This window comes from Acartia tonsa, chromosome 9 (assembly GCF_053477335.1).
Source record: "Acartia tonsa isolate MP-2025a chromosome 9, ASM5347733v1, whole genome shotgun sequence".
In the NCBI taxonomy this organism is placed as follows: domain Eukaryota; kingdom Metazoa; phylum Arthropoda; class Copepoda; order Calanoida; family Acartiidae; genus Acartia; species Acartia tonsa.
The window spans coordinates 43,233,053-43,246,860 of record NC_137268.1 but is presented as its reverse complement, the minus strand read 5'-3'; the positions used below and the strand labels follow the sequence as shown (position 1 = coordinate 43,246,860).

Sequence of the window (13,808 nt, the reverse complement as noted above, 5' to 3'; positions counted from 1 at the left end):
TCATTTTAGTGGTGAGCCAGATCGGGGTGAGCCGAATTTCAGCCAATCACAGCGCGGAATTTCATAAAATGCTGTGCTCTCATTGGTGGAAAGTTGGGTCACCCCAATCTTGCTCACCACTAAAATGATTTAAAGATCCAGCTCAGGAATAGTACAGAGAGACACAGTGAGGAAAGCTAAGCTTTATATCAACAGATCTATAGTATAGATGTATTGTATATACAGATTAGATCTTTTCATGAAAATACCCTTTTCGAATTTCATTTTTCTGCTAACCTAAAAAGTTACTTTAGGGGCCTAGAAATACATGTACAAAATTTCAGCTCTTTATCTCTACTGGCGACCTAGCGCCAGGCATGTAAAATATCAACAGATAACGGTAGCACGGCGGTTTTAACAATATCTCAGTAATGTGCAGGTTTTAAGCTCTTCTGCATATTTCAATTATACCTGTGAAAAATGAAATCGCCAGCGCTAGGTGTAGAGTAGACTTTGACAAAAGATTTTCGGAATATCATATCTTAGGCCTTATGTGTTTAAGTTGAAATATGCAGAACACCTAAATTCACCTTCCAAGCCATTCTCTAAGCATTTTAAATTTTTTAATGAAATAACGGGATTTCAAAACTGCCTTTTGAAAGGCCTAAAAAATATCTTTTTTTGTCCCTTTTTTCACTGTTTATAGTTACAACATATTAAGATATTATTCTCAGTTAAAAAAAAATTGGCGCTTCCAGCACCAAAACCAGCAAAAACAGGCAGTTAAACTTCTGTACCCCTACTTAACCCCCTATAAGACCCCCCTCTATCTCGGCTCCTGTTACAGATAGAGACGTAAAACTTTTTCTGGTGGTTCATGTGTATTTTTAGAGAAAATTACTTTTTCTATTCATAGCAGTCAGACCGCTCCTTATCCGCTTTTTAGCAGCCAGCCGCTAAATATTAAAACTGCTGTAGAGCAGCCAATTTTAAAGCTAAGAAAACCAAATTTTATGATGAACTATTATTTTTTATAACAAAAAAATACCTTTTCTGACCATCGCCGAAAAACGACAAATAACGGAAACCGCCAATTTTGGCGGTAAAATGGCGGTTGGCGGCGCTAAATAATATTTTTATCTGTTTATAGTTACAACTTATTAAGATATTATTTCAGTTTAAAAAAATTGGCGCTTCCAGCACCAAAACCGGCCAAAACAGGCAGTTAAACTTCTTCATGTGTATTTTTAGAGAAAATTACTTTTTCTAGTCATAGCAATCAGACCGCTCCTTATCTGCTTTTTAGCGGCCAGCCGCTAAATAATTAACCAGCTGTAGAGCAGCCAATTTTTAAAGCTAAGAAAACCAAATTTTATGACAAACTATTATTTTTTATAAAAAAAATACCTTTTCTGACCATTGCCAAAAAAGGACAAATAACAGATACCGCCAAAATTGGCGGTAAAATGGCAGTTGGTGGCGCTAAATAATATTTTTATCTGTTTATAGTTACAATTTTTTAAGATATTATTTTCAGTTAAAAAAAAATTGCCCCCTCCAGCACCAAAACTGGCAAAAACAGGCAGTTAAACTTCTGTACCCCTACTTAACCCCCTAACAGACCTCCCTCTATCTCGGCTCCTGTTACAGATAGAGACGTAAAACTTTTTTCTGTTGGTTCATGTGTATTTTTAGAGAAAATTACTTTTTCTAGTCATAGCTGATCAGACTGCTCCTTATCCGCTTTTTAGCAGCCAGCCGCTAAATATTAAAAAAGCTGTAGAGCGGCCTATTTTAAAGCTAGGAAAACCAAATTTAAAAAAGAGCTATTATTTTTCATAACAAAAAAAAAACACTTTTTCTGACCATCGCCAAAAAACGACAAATAACAAAAACCGCCAATTTTGGTGGTAAAATGATTAGCCGCAGCTGGCTGCTAAAAAGCGGATAAGGAGTGGTCTGACTGCTATGACTAAAAAAAGTAATTTTCTCTAAAAATACACATAAACTACCACAAAAAAGTTTTACGTCTCTATCTGTAACAGGAGCCGAGATAGAGGGGGGGGGGGGGGTCTGTTAGTGGGTTAAGTAGGGGTACAGAAGTTTAACTGCCTGTTTTTGCCGGTTTTGGTGCTGGAAGTGCCAATTTTTTTAAAACTAAAATAATATCTTAATAAGTTGTAACTATAAACAGATAAAAATATTATTTAGCGACGACAATCGCCATTTTACCGCCAAAATTGGCTGTTTCCATTATTTGTCGTTTTTCGGCGATGGTCAGAAAAGGTATTTTTTTTATAAAAAATAATAGTTTGTCATAAAATTTGGTTTTCTTAGCTTTAAAATTGGCCGCTCTACAGCTGTTTAAAATTGTGAACTAACCGATTAAAATATGAATTAGGCTCTCTATATACAAATTTGTCTATGTTGAATAAGAATTAGTCATTTATAATTTATGGAGTGGTCTCTTTTGGTTACCGATTCTACATATACATATTTTTTTGTCTGTTCATCTGTCTATTTGTCGTTTTTTCACAAAAGTTTGCCTTGCCGAAGGTCCACTACTATTTTGGATAAGGGTAACTTTATCCTCCCTAGAGAAATAGCTTTTAAAAAAATACATCACCTAGAATAGTTATTTCTCGTATCGTATTATAAACGGCTTTCCGCGGATATAGAATGTACAATTATAAGATTAAAACTAGTTGTTTTAGCCCAGTGGTGCCGAAGGCACCGGCTAAAATAGACATATGCTAGACATAGTTTTTTCGTATGGATGAGAACCGGTTCCTATCCACGAGATTCGAATGAATACGAGAAATATTTTTAAAATCTTTTTCTTTTTAAAACTAAAAGTGGAAGGACGACCCCCCCCCCCCCTTACCTCACATGCCCCTAGAGACCTGGGGCTTTTCCAAACATTTTGTGAAATAGTGTTTTAAATATAAACAAACTAAATTTTAGCTCCTCTTATTATGAGAATGATTTTCCTTGTTTACAGAGTTTCTGCCAAACTTTTTCTTTATTTATTTTTGTTAACCAAAGATACCTAAAGTAGAAAGATTACGGTTAGTCTGTTTTACCCCTTAAACTTTCTACATCGTAACCAGTGGCTTTTAAGAAGAGAGTAGGATAATGGATGTCGACCCAACAACTTAGATTTAGGTTTAGGTAGATAAAAAGATGAGGGGGGGGGGGGGATAAGAATAGACGAGAAGTGGAGAAAAGATAAAATATTATTACTTTGATGGTGCACCAGATTCATGGACTCTAAGTGATGCTCTAATCTGGCTAAAATAACGTTAAACCCAATCAACCCCATTTACACCATCCTCTCCTCTCCTGCTAGATGAACAAACTGGCCAATAAATGACGGGAGAAATAGCAACCTAAATTGACAATTTTTCCCTTATCATAATATCCACGTATATATCCATTGATAGAATATAGAAATGAAATAAAGATATGTTATAAATGAATAGAAAAATGGTAAGAAGATGCCTCAAGGTTTTAGCTATCTGGTTAACAGTTCACCTGCAAATAATCCACAGGAATATTAGACATTCTTTTACATATTTTCATATGAATTAAGAATGTTCTGAAATTTTCTATTTTTTGAAAGCTTCATATTCACATGGTTTTAGACTATTTCCTTCTTAAATCGAAGTATTGGAATGGCTATAAGGAACCTAGTAATAGTGTCTGACTGATTATGACGTAAGAAAAAAAATTAGCCAATGAGAGGCCACTATAAATTTTACCATTGGTCAATAATGACCTCTCATTGGCTATTTTTTTTTCTTACGTCATAATCAGTCAGACACTATTACTAGGTTCGGCTATAAGCTATTTTGTTCCCCAAGCCGCTCTTAGCGAAGCCACAAGTATATTTCAAGGGGAAACTTTATTTTCTCGGCTGCTATCAAGTATAGACGTCTGACATTTTATGATACTACAACTTACATTATCCGCATGATCATCCAAAAAGTAATAATTTTGTGAAGATTACCGAGCCAATTTGTTTTTACTGTTAGCTCTTGCCGTTTGACTATTTTATCATGTGATTATTCTAGTGTTTTTTTCACTATAAGTTTAAATAATCGTCCACAGCCTATTTCTGTATGGTTGATTTAGTGACTTCACCCCAGTTTCAGTTTTTTGGAAAAGCGTCGATTATCGAGATATTTGGACATACAAAAAGACGGACAAACGGCAGGCATCGTTATACTTAAACTGTAAACAATCTAAAAGAATGTCTATATAGTTTTCGGTAAAATCCAACGAAACAGATTTGGTACAAGAATTCCTAAAAGTCAGAGATACTAAATTCAGGCATTTTCAAATTTACTTTTTAAAAGTTTTGAGTTTGAAAGGTTTCGTGATTATTATACTTCATATTTTATGTTTAAGCAACTAAATAATTGAATACTGATTAGTTCGAATCCCAGTTGAAACCACGTCATATTCAACACCATTTAATATATTTTACCTTATACTACTATGTCAGATGCGTGACAATAGTAGTAAGTGTAGGGAATATGCTGTAGTCAATAAAAAGCCTTACTAACTACGCTTAAAAATAGCTTTTTGAGAGTGTGGACGTATTTTTAAAACCTCCCGCAATAAAAGAATCAGTAGTATTTGAAATTTTGGTCTAGAAGTCTTGGAGATCAAAGTACGGATGATTCTGACAGTACTGTCAATACAATTAGGAATAATTATACAAGGTTAGTTATAATTGGTTGGTACAATATAGCAGTGTCCTACCTTTTCAACCAACAATATTTAAAGGAGTACAAACTTTATGTCTATCGCACTGGTCGCCGGAAGGGAAAAGCAGTTTTTTGAAAGGGGCTATCTGAGATTATTACAGATTCTGATATATACATATATAGACTGATTAAAAATGCAAAATGCGAAATAAAAAGCGTTCCTTCTTGGTAGAAAATCCGGGAAAAAATTTTTAGTTATTTTTAACCTAAAATTCACATTGGCAAGCCTGCAAAGAAATATACAGACATTTTAAACATGTCATTGCTCAGCACCTAGAAGTGGTATAAAAATACTACACATACCATTGGAAAGCTCATAACCTCTAGTTTTCATATTGGTATATAACGTTTTTGTACTATTATTAGTTTTTGAGCTATCCTCTGAAGTATACTCAAGTTTTTAAAATGCAGTTTTTCTTGAATTTTAAGTTTGATACTTGTTATACAAACCATTTTAAAATTGTTTTGCTTAGCACCTAGGAGTTATATAATTATTTTATATAGGTATATTTGTATATTTTGGGTGCATTCAATTTTAGCTTTATTTAAAATAGTCTTTGAAATGTGTATAGTTTGTAGTAAGAACCAAGGAGGTTTGGTGGGGGGGGGGGGGGGGGAGTTTATACAATACACTTATAGGCAATGAAATTCAGTATAAAATTTTGCTGTGGATGTTTTTGGGTTTCTTGTTATACATATTAACCTGATTCTTTTTGTAAGATCTCTTATATGATTAAATCTACTAGTATAAATATTGAAAATTGAATTTTGGCTCTATCCTTCTAGGGGCTAGTGGGGTAATACAGCTCCAAAACACTAAAATCTGAGCTTATTTTTAGAGATATCAAGCTAATTTTTTGTAAACTTTTTTTGCATAATTAAGCTAAGTAGTCACTAAAGATTTTATTTTGCCACTTTCCTTCTTGGTACTAGTGAGTTTTAACACCCCCCAAAACACAAATATTATAAGTTATGAGCCTATTTTTAAAGATATCAAGATGATTTTTTTATTTGAAATTTATTCACATTATTGAGAAACATAGCAACTAAAGATTTTGCCCTGGCTGTTTGGACTTGTTGTTATAGTTATCAAATGATTTTTTTTTCTTATATGATTGGATCTACCTGTAAAACTTTTTAAAAAATTATTTTTAGCACTTTCCTTCTAGGGGCTTGTGGGGTAAAAAGCCCCTAAAACACTAAAATTAAAAGCTATGAGATTATTTTTAAAGATATCAAGCAAATTTTTCTACTGTCAACATTTTTCACATAACTGAACTAAGTAGCTATTACAGATTTCATTTTGGCATTTTCCTTCTAGAATCTAGTGGAGTAAAACATCCCCCAAATAAAAATATTATAAGTTCTGAGCTTATTATCAATAATATAATGTTGAACTTTCATGAATGATTATTTAGTTCAGTTATTTGGAAAAAAGTTTTCATTAACAAAATCATCCCAATATTTTTTTAAAAGCTTAGAACTTAAAGTTTTAGTAGTTTTGGGGGCAGTTTTACCCCTCTAGCCCCTAGAAGGCAAGTGCCAAACCTAAGGTTTACTGGTAGATTTAATCATATAAGAGAATTTACAAAAATAATAAGGTTGATAACTATAACAACAAGCCCAAACATCCAGAGCAATATTTTATACTAAATTTCATTGCCTATAAGTGTATAAACTCACCCCCCCCCCCACTGGATCTTAAAACTTTACAATTGAAGGTGTTTCACCCCACTAGCCCCTAGAAAGAAAGTGTTAAAATTAAATCTTTAGTGGCTATGTATCTCAATTATGTGAATAAATTTTAAATTTAAAAAATCAGCTTAATATCTTTAAAATAATAACTTATAATTTTAGGTACTACGTCAAACCCTAGATACGTCAAACAGTAGATGTGACAAACGCTAGACAGACAAACAGTAGACAGACAAACCCTAGACACAACATACGCTAGATACGACAAACGCTAGAATGCGACAAACGCTAGAATATGACAAACACTAGATTTTTTCTAAAGGCAACAGACAATAGATACGACAAATGCTAGAATTAATTCTATTATATCTATAAAACAAAGAATGATAATTGTCTGTCCGTATGAAGCTTGGCAACCGCTTAAACTAATGGGCTCTACTCTTCAGGGAATATACCTAATGGTCCTGTGATGGTTTAAAGCTATTTCCATAGGGGGGAGACCCTCGAACCACCCCCCCCCAATATGAAAACTAGAGGTTATGAGCTTTCCAATGGTATATGTAGCATTTTTATACTACTTCTAGGTGCTGAGCAATGAAATGTTTAAAATGTCTGTATATTTCTTTGCAGGATTGCCAATGTGAATTTTAGGTTAAAAATAGCTAAAACCTTTTTCCCGGATTTTCTCTCAAGAAGGAACGCTTTTGATTTCGTTTTTTGCATTTTTCATCAGTCTATATATGTATATATCAGAATCTGTAATAATCTCAGATAGCCCCTTTCAAAAAACTGCTTTTCCCTTCTGGCGACCAGTGATCGATGGTGCCTCTAGCATCTAAAGGATCTTTAATCAAAAAGAGAGGGAGAAGGTATAAAATGACCTAAAACCAACCAGAGAATTAAACCCACTACGAGACCTATAGCGGAAAACTTAATTGAGTTATTGGTTAGCGAGGTCATAAGGGACATTGATAATAATATATTTATTTTGTAGCACAAGAAACAACAACTCTAATGGCCACCAACAGAACTTTTCAAATGGAAACTATAACAACAATAATAGGTCTTTATACAAAACTACATTTTAGATCTAACAAGGATGACAACATCCATAAAAGCGAAGCTCTGAAACGGTAGGACAAACGAACATTAACACTTGAATAGTGTCAGAACTGAATAATCAGAATATAAATGTATAAAAGTCAAAGCAAAATTGTAAGTAAATTTGTTGAAAAACTGCTTGATACAGGATAATGTTTATGGACATACTTACATTTTTAGGACTTGATTATAGAGTTGCTTTGCTTATAACATCATACTTTGTTACGGACTGACCCTAAATATAGAAAATATTCGCTTTTAAAAAGAAAAAGAAAAAATAAGGAGGCAAGTATTTTTAGGGGATATTTGTCTTGGGAGTGTGGGGGAACCCTCCCTTAAAATAAACCTTTCCTTCATCCATAAGAAGTTTCAATGTAAATAAGAACCATGGTTAGGCATAAGAAAAAACTAACTATATCCTCATTGTTAAAATAGAGGGGGGGGGGTCCGTGTTCGTCAGAAACTTTCAGGTAAATCACAAACAATGTATCAGATTTGTGTAAACAATTAATTTTGTAGAATTAGTCATCAGACCAACACAACAAGATCTGCTAGTTCATCAGGTACAATAAATTCGTATTTTAGACAGCTTTTCACCTTAATAAATAAGATCAGATCCAGTTTTGTTAGCGCCGAGTGGCCGAAGGTCCGGGCTGACAAAACTGGTATTATTGTAATGATTTGATTTTAGAGCTCTTAGAAAAGTGTCTATAATACGATACGACATGTGATTTTTCATTATGGCTTAAAATCGGTTCTAATCCAGCAGATATTAATCGGTTTTGAAGCCATACTGGAATATATTTTGATCTAAAAAATAGCAATAAGTATTTTTTTTCATTCCCTCTTATCTCATTATGTATATTGTATATGTGAAATTAATTTTATTTCGCTAATTTGGAAACCTGCCAAAACATCACTAAACTTATATTGATGTACATGCTCTTCAGGCGATATTTCGTGATTTTTAGTAAGATTATTATTTATTTAGGAGCTTTAGTTTAATTTTTATACCCAATCTTCTCTGTATTATTGGATATTTGACCGTCCTACTTTCTGTGCGTCTGCAAGAAACAGTTTGGGTCGCAAGATATTCCAAGCCATTACGACTGTAGAATTTTTTGCTATACTTTGTAAATTGTTTGATGTTTAGCTAATCATGATCTTGTCATCCTTGTTTTCCATTTCAGGTCAGATGAGATTTTCTGAATCGTCCTATGGTCTCTCATCCCCTCCTACTTCTGGCAGGAACAGCATTGATGAAACAGGTAAGCATTGATGAATCAGCTTATAGTGCCTGTAAAAATTGGCTTAATACTGGCCTTCAATTAGTCAATTAAAATGTATACTGCCTATCATTGGTCATTTGTATTGTATGACGTCTGTCTGTAATGATATGGTTGTCTGTTTTCTATTGCTAACATTCAACATGAATATCGCTGAATATGTTACGGTTTCCGCGCCATAATTATGCCTTGTCCTTGCACGCTTTTCTCTCTCTCTTAAGTTTGTATTATACATAAACAATAAAAGCAGCAGTTGGTATATATCATTTTGAATTTTTCTAAAAGATTTCATCTTTAATCAAATTCAAATACTATTTAGATATTTAGCGTTCCTTTGTAAGTTTTTATTCTTGTAAAGTAAATATGATGCTATAAACAAGATCCCATTCAATAGCAGTGACATATATTCTCAAAAATAAATAATTATTTTAATAATGAAAGCAGAAATAGATAAAAGTGTTAAGCAGAAATGAAAGTAGAATGAAATAGATTGGATTAATTCAAATCTATAAGCTTACCTAGAAGAAGGTAGGGGGGGGGGGGAGGGAGTTGTGAGTTCGGAGATCAGTTATTTTTTAGAGGTGCTTCAAATGAGGTATTCTGAATTCTCTTCAAAATAGTAAACCATCCAAAGACCTAGTAAAAATCTCTCTTTAAAGGATAGGCCATATAGGTCCAGCTCTTAGCAATATCTTAACTAGGCCTCTAGGGGCGCTAGGTCGGGGGCTTAGTCGACCATTCTCCTTCAATTTTAGTTTTAAAAGAAAAAGTAACAAACATTTTTCGGAGGAGACTCTTTTCAGTTTTCGGGGAGACTTTTTCCGCTGAAATAGTTAGAAACCTTCCCTGGACCTATAAGAAGCTTTACTATAAATGAGAACAATTTTGATACAGACAAAAACAAATAATGTTATTTAAATTTTTAATTATTTTTCTCGTATTAATTCGAATCCGGTGGATAGGAACCGGTTCTCATCCATACGAAAAAACTAGGGTATAGTCCTTTCCATGACATCGCTCCATATGGGGCGATGATTTTAATTGATCGCCTCTTATGACAAGGGGCGATGTATTGGCTCCTTGAAAGGAGCGATTTAATAGCCCCTTATAACAAGAGGCGATGTTATGACTCCTTGAAAGGAGCGATTTGATAGCCCCTTGCCCTAAGAGGCGATTAAATGATCCTTTATCGCTCCTTTATCGCCCCTTCTAAAGAGGAGATGATATGTCCTCTTATCCCAAGGGGCTATTTAATTAAATATCGCCTCTTCATGGCCCCTTCACTATTATATATATCTTAGTCCCTTGATGGCCCCTACATCGCTCCTACATCGCCCCTTCATCGCTCCTCCATCGCTCCTTCTCCAAATTTATATTACATTGTACTTTGATGGCCCCTACATCGCCCCTCCATCGCTCCTACATCGCCCCTTCATCGCTCCTTCTTCAAATTTATATTACATTGTACTTTGATGGCCCCTACATCGCCCCTCCATCGCTCCTACATCGCCCCTCCATCGCTCCTACATTGCCCCTTCATCGCTCCTTCTTCAAATTTATATTACATTGTACTGTGATGGCCCCTACATCGCTCCTACATCGCTCCTTCATCGCTCCTACATCGCTCCTTCATCGCTCCTTCTCCAAATTTATATTAAATTGTACTGTGATGGCCCCTACATCGCTCCTACATCGCCCCTACATCGCTCCTACATCGCCCCTTCATTGCTCCTTCTACAAATTTATATTACATTGCAACTTGATGGCCCCTACATCGCTGCTACATCGCTCCTTCATCGCTCCTACATCGCCCCTTCATCGCTCCTTCTCCAAATTTATATTAAATTGTACTGTGATGGCCCCTACATCGCTCCTACATCGCTCCTTCATCGCTCCTACATCGCCCCTTCATTGCTCCTTCTCCAAATTTATATTACATTGCAACTTGATGGCCCCTACATCGCTCCTACATCGCTCCTCCATCGCCCCTTCATCGCTCCTTCTCCAAATTTATATTACATTGCAACTTGATGACCCCTACATCGCTCCTACATCGCTCCTACATCGCTCCTACATCGCTCCTACATCGCCCCTTCATCGCTCCTTCTCCAAATTTATATAACATTGCAACTTGATGGCCCCTACATCGCTGCTACATCGCTCCTCCATCGCTCCTACATCGCCCCTTCATCGCTCCTTCCACAAATTTATATTACATTGTACTTTGATGGCCCCTACATCTCTCCTCCATCGCTCCTCCATCGCCCCATCGCCCCTTAATAGCCCCTTACCTTAATTTATATAAAAAAAGCCCCTACATAGCCTCTCCATCGCCCCTTAATAGCTCCTTACCTTAATTTATATAACATAGCCCCTACATAGCCTCTCCATCGCCCCTTAATAGCCCCTTACCTTAATTTATATAAAAAAGCCCCTACATAGCCTCTCCATCGCCCCTAATAGCCCCTTACCTTTATTTATATAACAAAGCTCCTACATAGCCTCTCCATCTCCCCTTAATAGTCCCTTACCTTAATTTATATAACATAGCCCCTACATAGCCTCTCCATCGCCCCTTAAAAGCCCATTACCTTAATTTATATAACATAGCCCCTACATAGCCTCTCCATCGCCCCTTACCTTAATTTATATAACATAGCCCCTACATAGCCTCTCCATCGCCCCTTAATAGCTCCTTACCTTAATTTATATAACATAGCCCCTACTTAGCCTCTCCATCGCCCCTTAATAGCCCCTTACCTTAATTTATATAACATAGCCTCTCCATCGCCCCTTAATAGCCCCTTACCTTAATTTATATAACATAGCCCTACATAGCCTCTCCATCGCCCCTTAATAGCCCCTTACCTTAATTTATATAGCATAGCCCCTACATAGCCTCTCCATCGCCCCTTAATAGCCCCTTACCTTAATTTATATAACATAGCCCTACATAGCCTCTCCATCGCCCCTTAATAGCCCCTTACCTTAATTTATATAGCATAGCCCCTACATAGCCTCTCCATCGCCCCTTAAAAGCCCATTACCTTAATTTATATAACATAGCCCCTACATAGCCTCTCCATCGCCCCTTACCTTAATTTATATAACATAGCCCCTACATAGCCTCTCCATCGCCCCTTAATAGCTCCTTACCTTAATTTATATAACATAGCCCCTACATAGCCTCTCCATCGCCCCTTAATAGCCCCTTACCTTAATTTATATAAAAAAGCCCCTACATAGCCTCTCCATCGCCCCTAATAGCCCCTTACCTTTATTTATATAACAAAGCTCCTACATAGCCTCTCCATCTCCCCTTAATAGTCCCTTACCTTAATTTATATAACATTGCCCCTACATAGCCTCTCCATCGCCCCTTAAAAGCCCATTACCTTAATTTATATAACATAGCCCCTACATAGCCTCTCCATCGCCCCTTACCTTAATTTATATAACATAGCCCCTACGTAGCCTCTCCATCGCCCCTTAATAGCTCCTTACCTTAATTTATATAACATAGCCCCTACTTAGCCTCTCCATCGCCCCTTAATAGCCCCTTACCTTAATTTATATAACATAGCCTCTACATAGCCTCTCCATCGCCCCTTAATAGCCCCTTACCTTAATTTATATAACATGGCCCTACATAGCCTCTCCATCGCCCCTTAATAGCCCCTTACCTTAATTTATATAGCATAGCCCCTACATAGCCTCTCCATCGCCCCTTAATAGCCCCTTACCTTAATTTATATAACATAGCCCTACATAGCCACTCCATCGCCCCTTAATAGCCCCTTACCTTAATTTATCTAGCATAGCCCCTACATAGCCTCTCCATCGCCCCTTAAAAGCCCATTACCTTAATTTATATAACATAGCCCCTACATAGCCTCTCCATCGCCCCTTACCTTAATTTATATAACATAGCCCCTACATAGCCTCTCCATCGCCCCTTAATAGCTCCTTACCTTAATTTATATAACATAGCCCCTACATAGCCTCTCCATCGCCCCTTAATAGCCCCTTACCTTAATTTATATAACATAGCCCCTACATAGCCTCTCCATCGCCCCTTAATAGCCCCTTACCTTAATTTATATAACATAGCCCTACATAGCCTCTCCATCGCCCCTTAATAGCCCCTTACCTTAATTTATATAGCATAGCCCCTACATAGCCTCTCCATCGCCCCTTACCTTAATTTATATAACATAGCCCCTACATAGCCTCTCCATCGCCCCTTAATAGCTCCTTACCTTAATTTATATAACTTAGCCCCTACATAGCCCCTCCATCGCCCCTTAATAGCCCCTTACCTTAATTTATATAACATAGCCTCTACATAGCCTCTCCATCGCCCCTTAATAGCCCCTTACCTTAATTTATATAACATAGCCCTACATAGCCTCTCCATCGCCCCTTAATAGCCCCTTACCTTAATTTATATAGCATAGCCCCTACATAGCCTATCCATCGCCCCTTAATAGCCTCTTACCTTAATTTATATAATCCTTACCTTAATATATATAACATAGCCCCTACATAGCCTCTCCATCGCCCCTTAATAGCCCCTTACCCTAATTTATATAACATAGCCCCTACATAGCCTCTCCATCGCCCCTTAATAGCCTCTTACCTTAATTTATATAACATAGGCCCTACAAAGCATCTCCATCGCCCCTTAATAGCCCCTTACCTTAATTATATAACATATCCCCTACATAGCCTCTCCATCGCCCCTTAATAGCCTCTTACCTTAATTTATATAACATAGCCCCTTCATAGCCTCTTCATCGCCCCTTACCTTAATTTATATAACATAGGCCCTTTATGGCTCCTGTACAGCCTCTGTAATTGCATTGCCCCTTCATTATAGAAGGTAGGGCATTAAGGTAAGGAAGGAATGTGACCCTCTACAGTTTTAAATTTAAGTTTTAAAAGGATGACAAGGATGACAACATTTATAAAAGCA

The 13,808-nt window shown here is 36.4% G+C and overlaps 1 protein-coding gene across 1 annotated transcript in view; it reads left to right on the top strand.

The window, feature by feature from the left end:
- The first annotated feature begins 4,247 nt into the window (after positions 1 to 4,247).
- Positions 4,248 to 13,808, top strand: part of LOC145329008 (uncharacterized) — a 112,358-nt gene continuing 102,797 nt past the window's right edge. Inside the window, exons 1-5 of the mRNA XM_080173005.1 lie at positions 4,248 to 4,311; positions 4,638 to 4,706; positions 7,441 to 7,509; positions 8,067 to 8,110; positions 8,738 to 8,815. Of these exons, the coding sequence (XP_080029131.1) occupies positions 8,743 to 8,815 (73 nt within the window). The 5' untranslated portion in view covers positions 4,248 to 4,311; positions 4,638 to 4,706; positions 7,441 to 7,509; positions 8,067 to 8,110; positions 8,738 to 8,742. The remainder of the gene's footprint in view (positions 4,312 to 4,637; positions 4,707 to 7,440; positions 7,510 to 8,066; positions 8,111 to 8,737; positions 8,816 to 13,808) is intronic.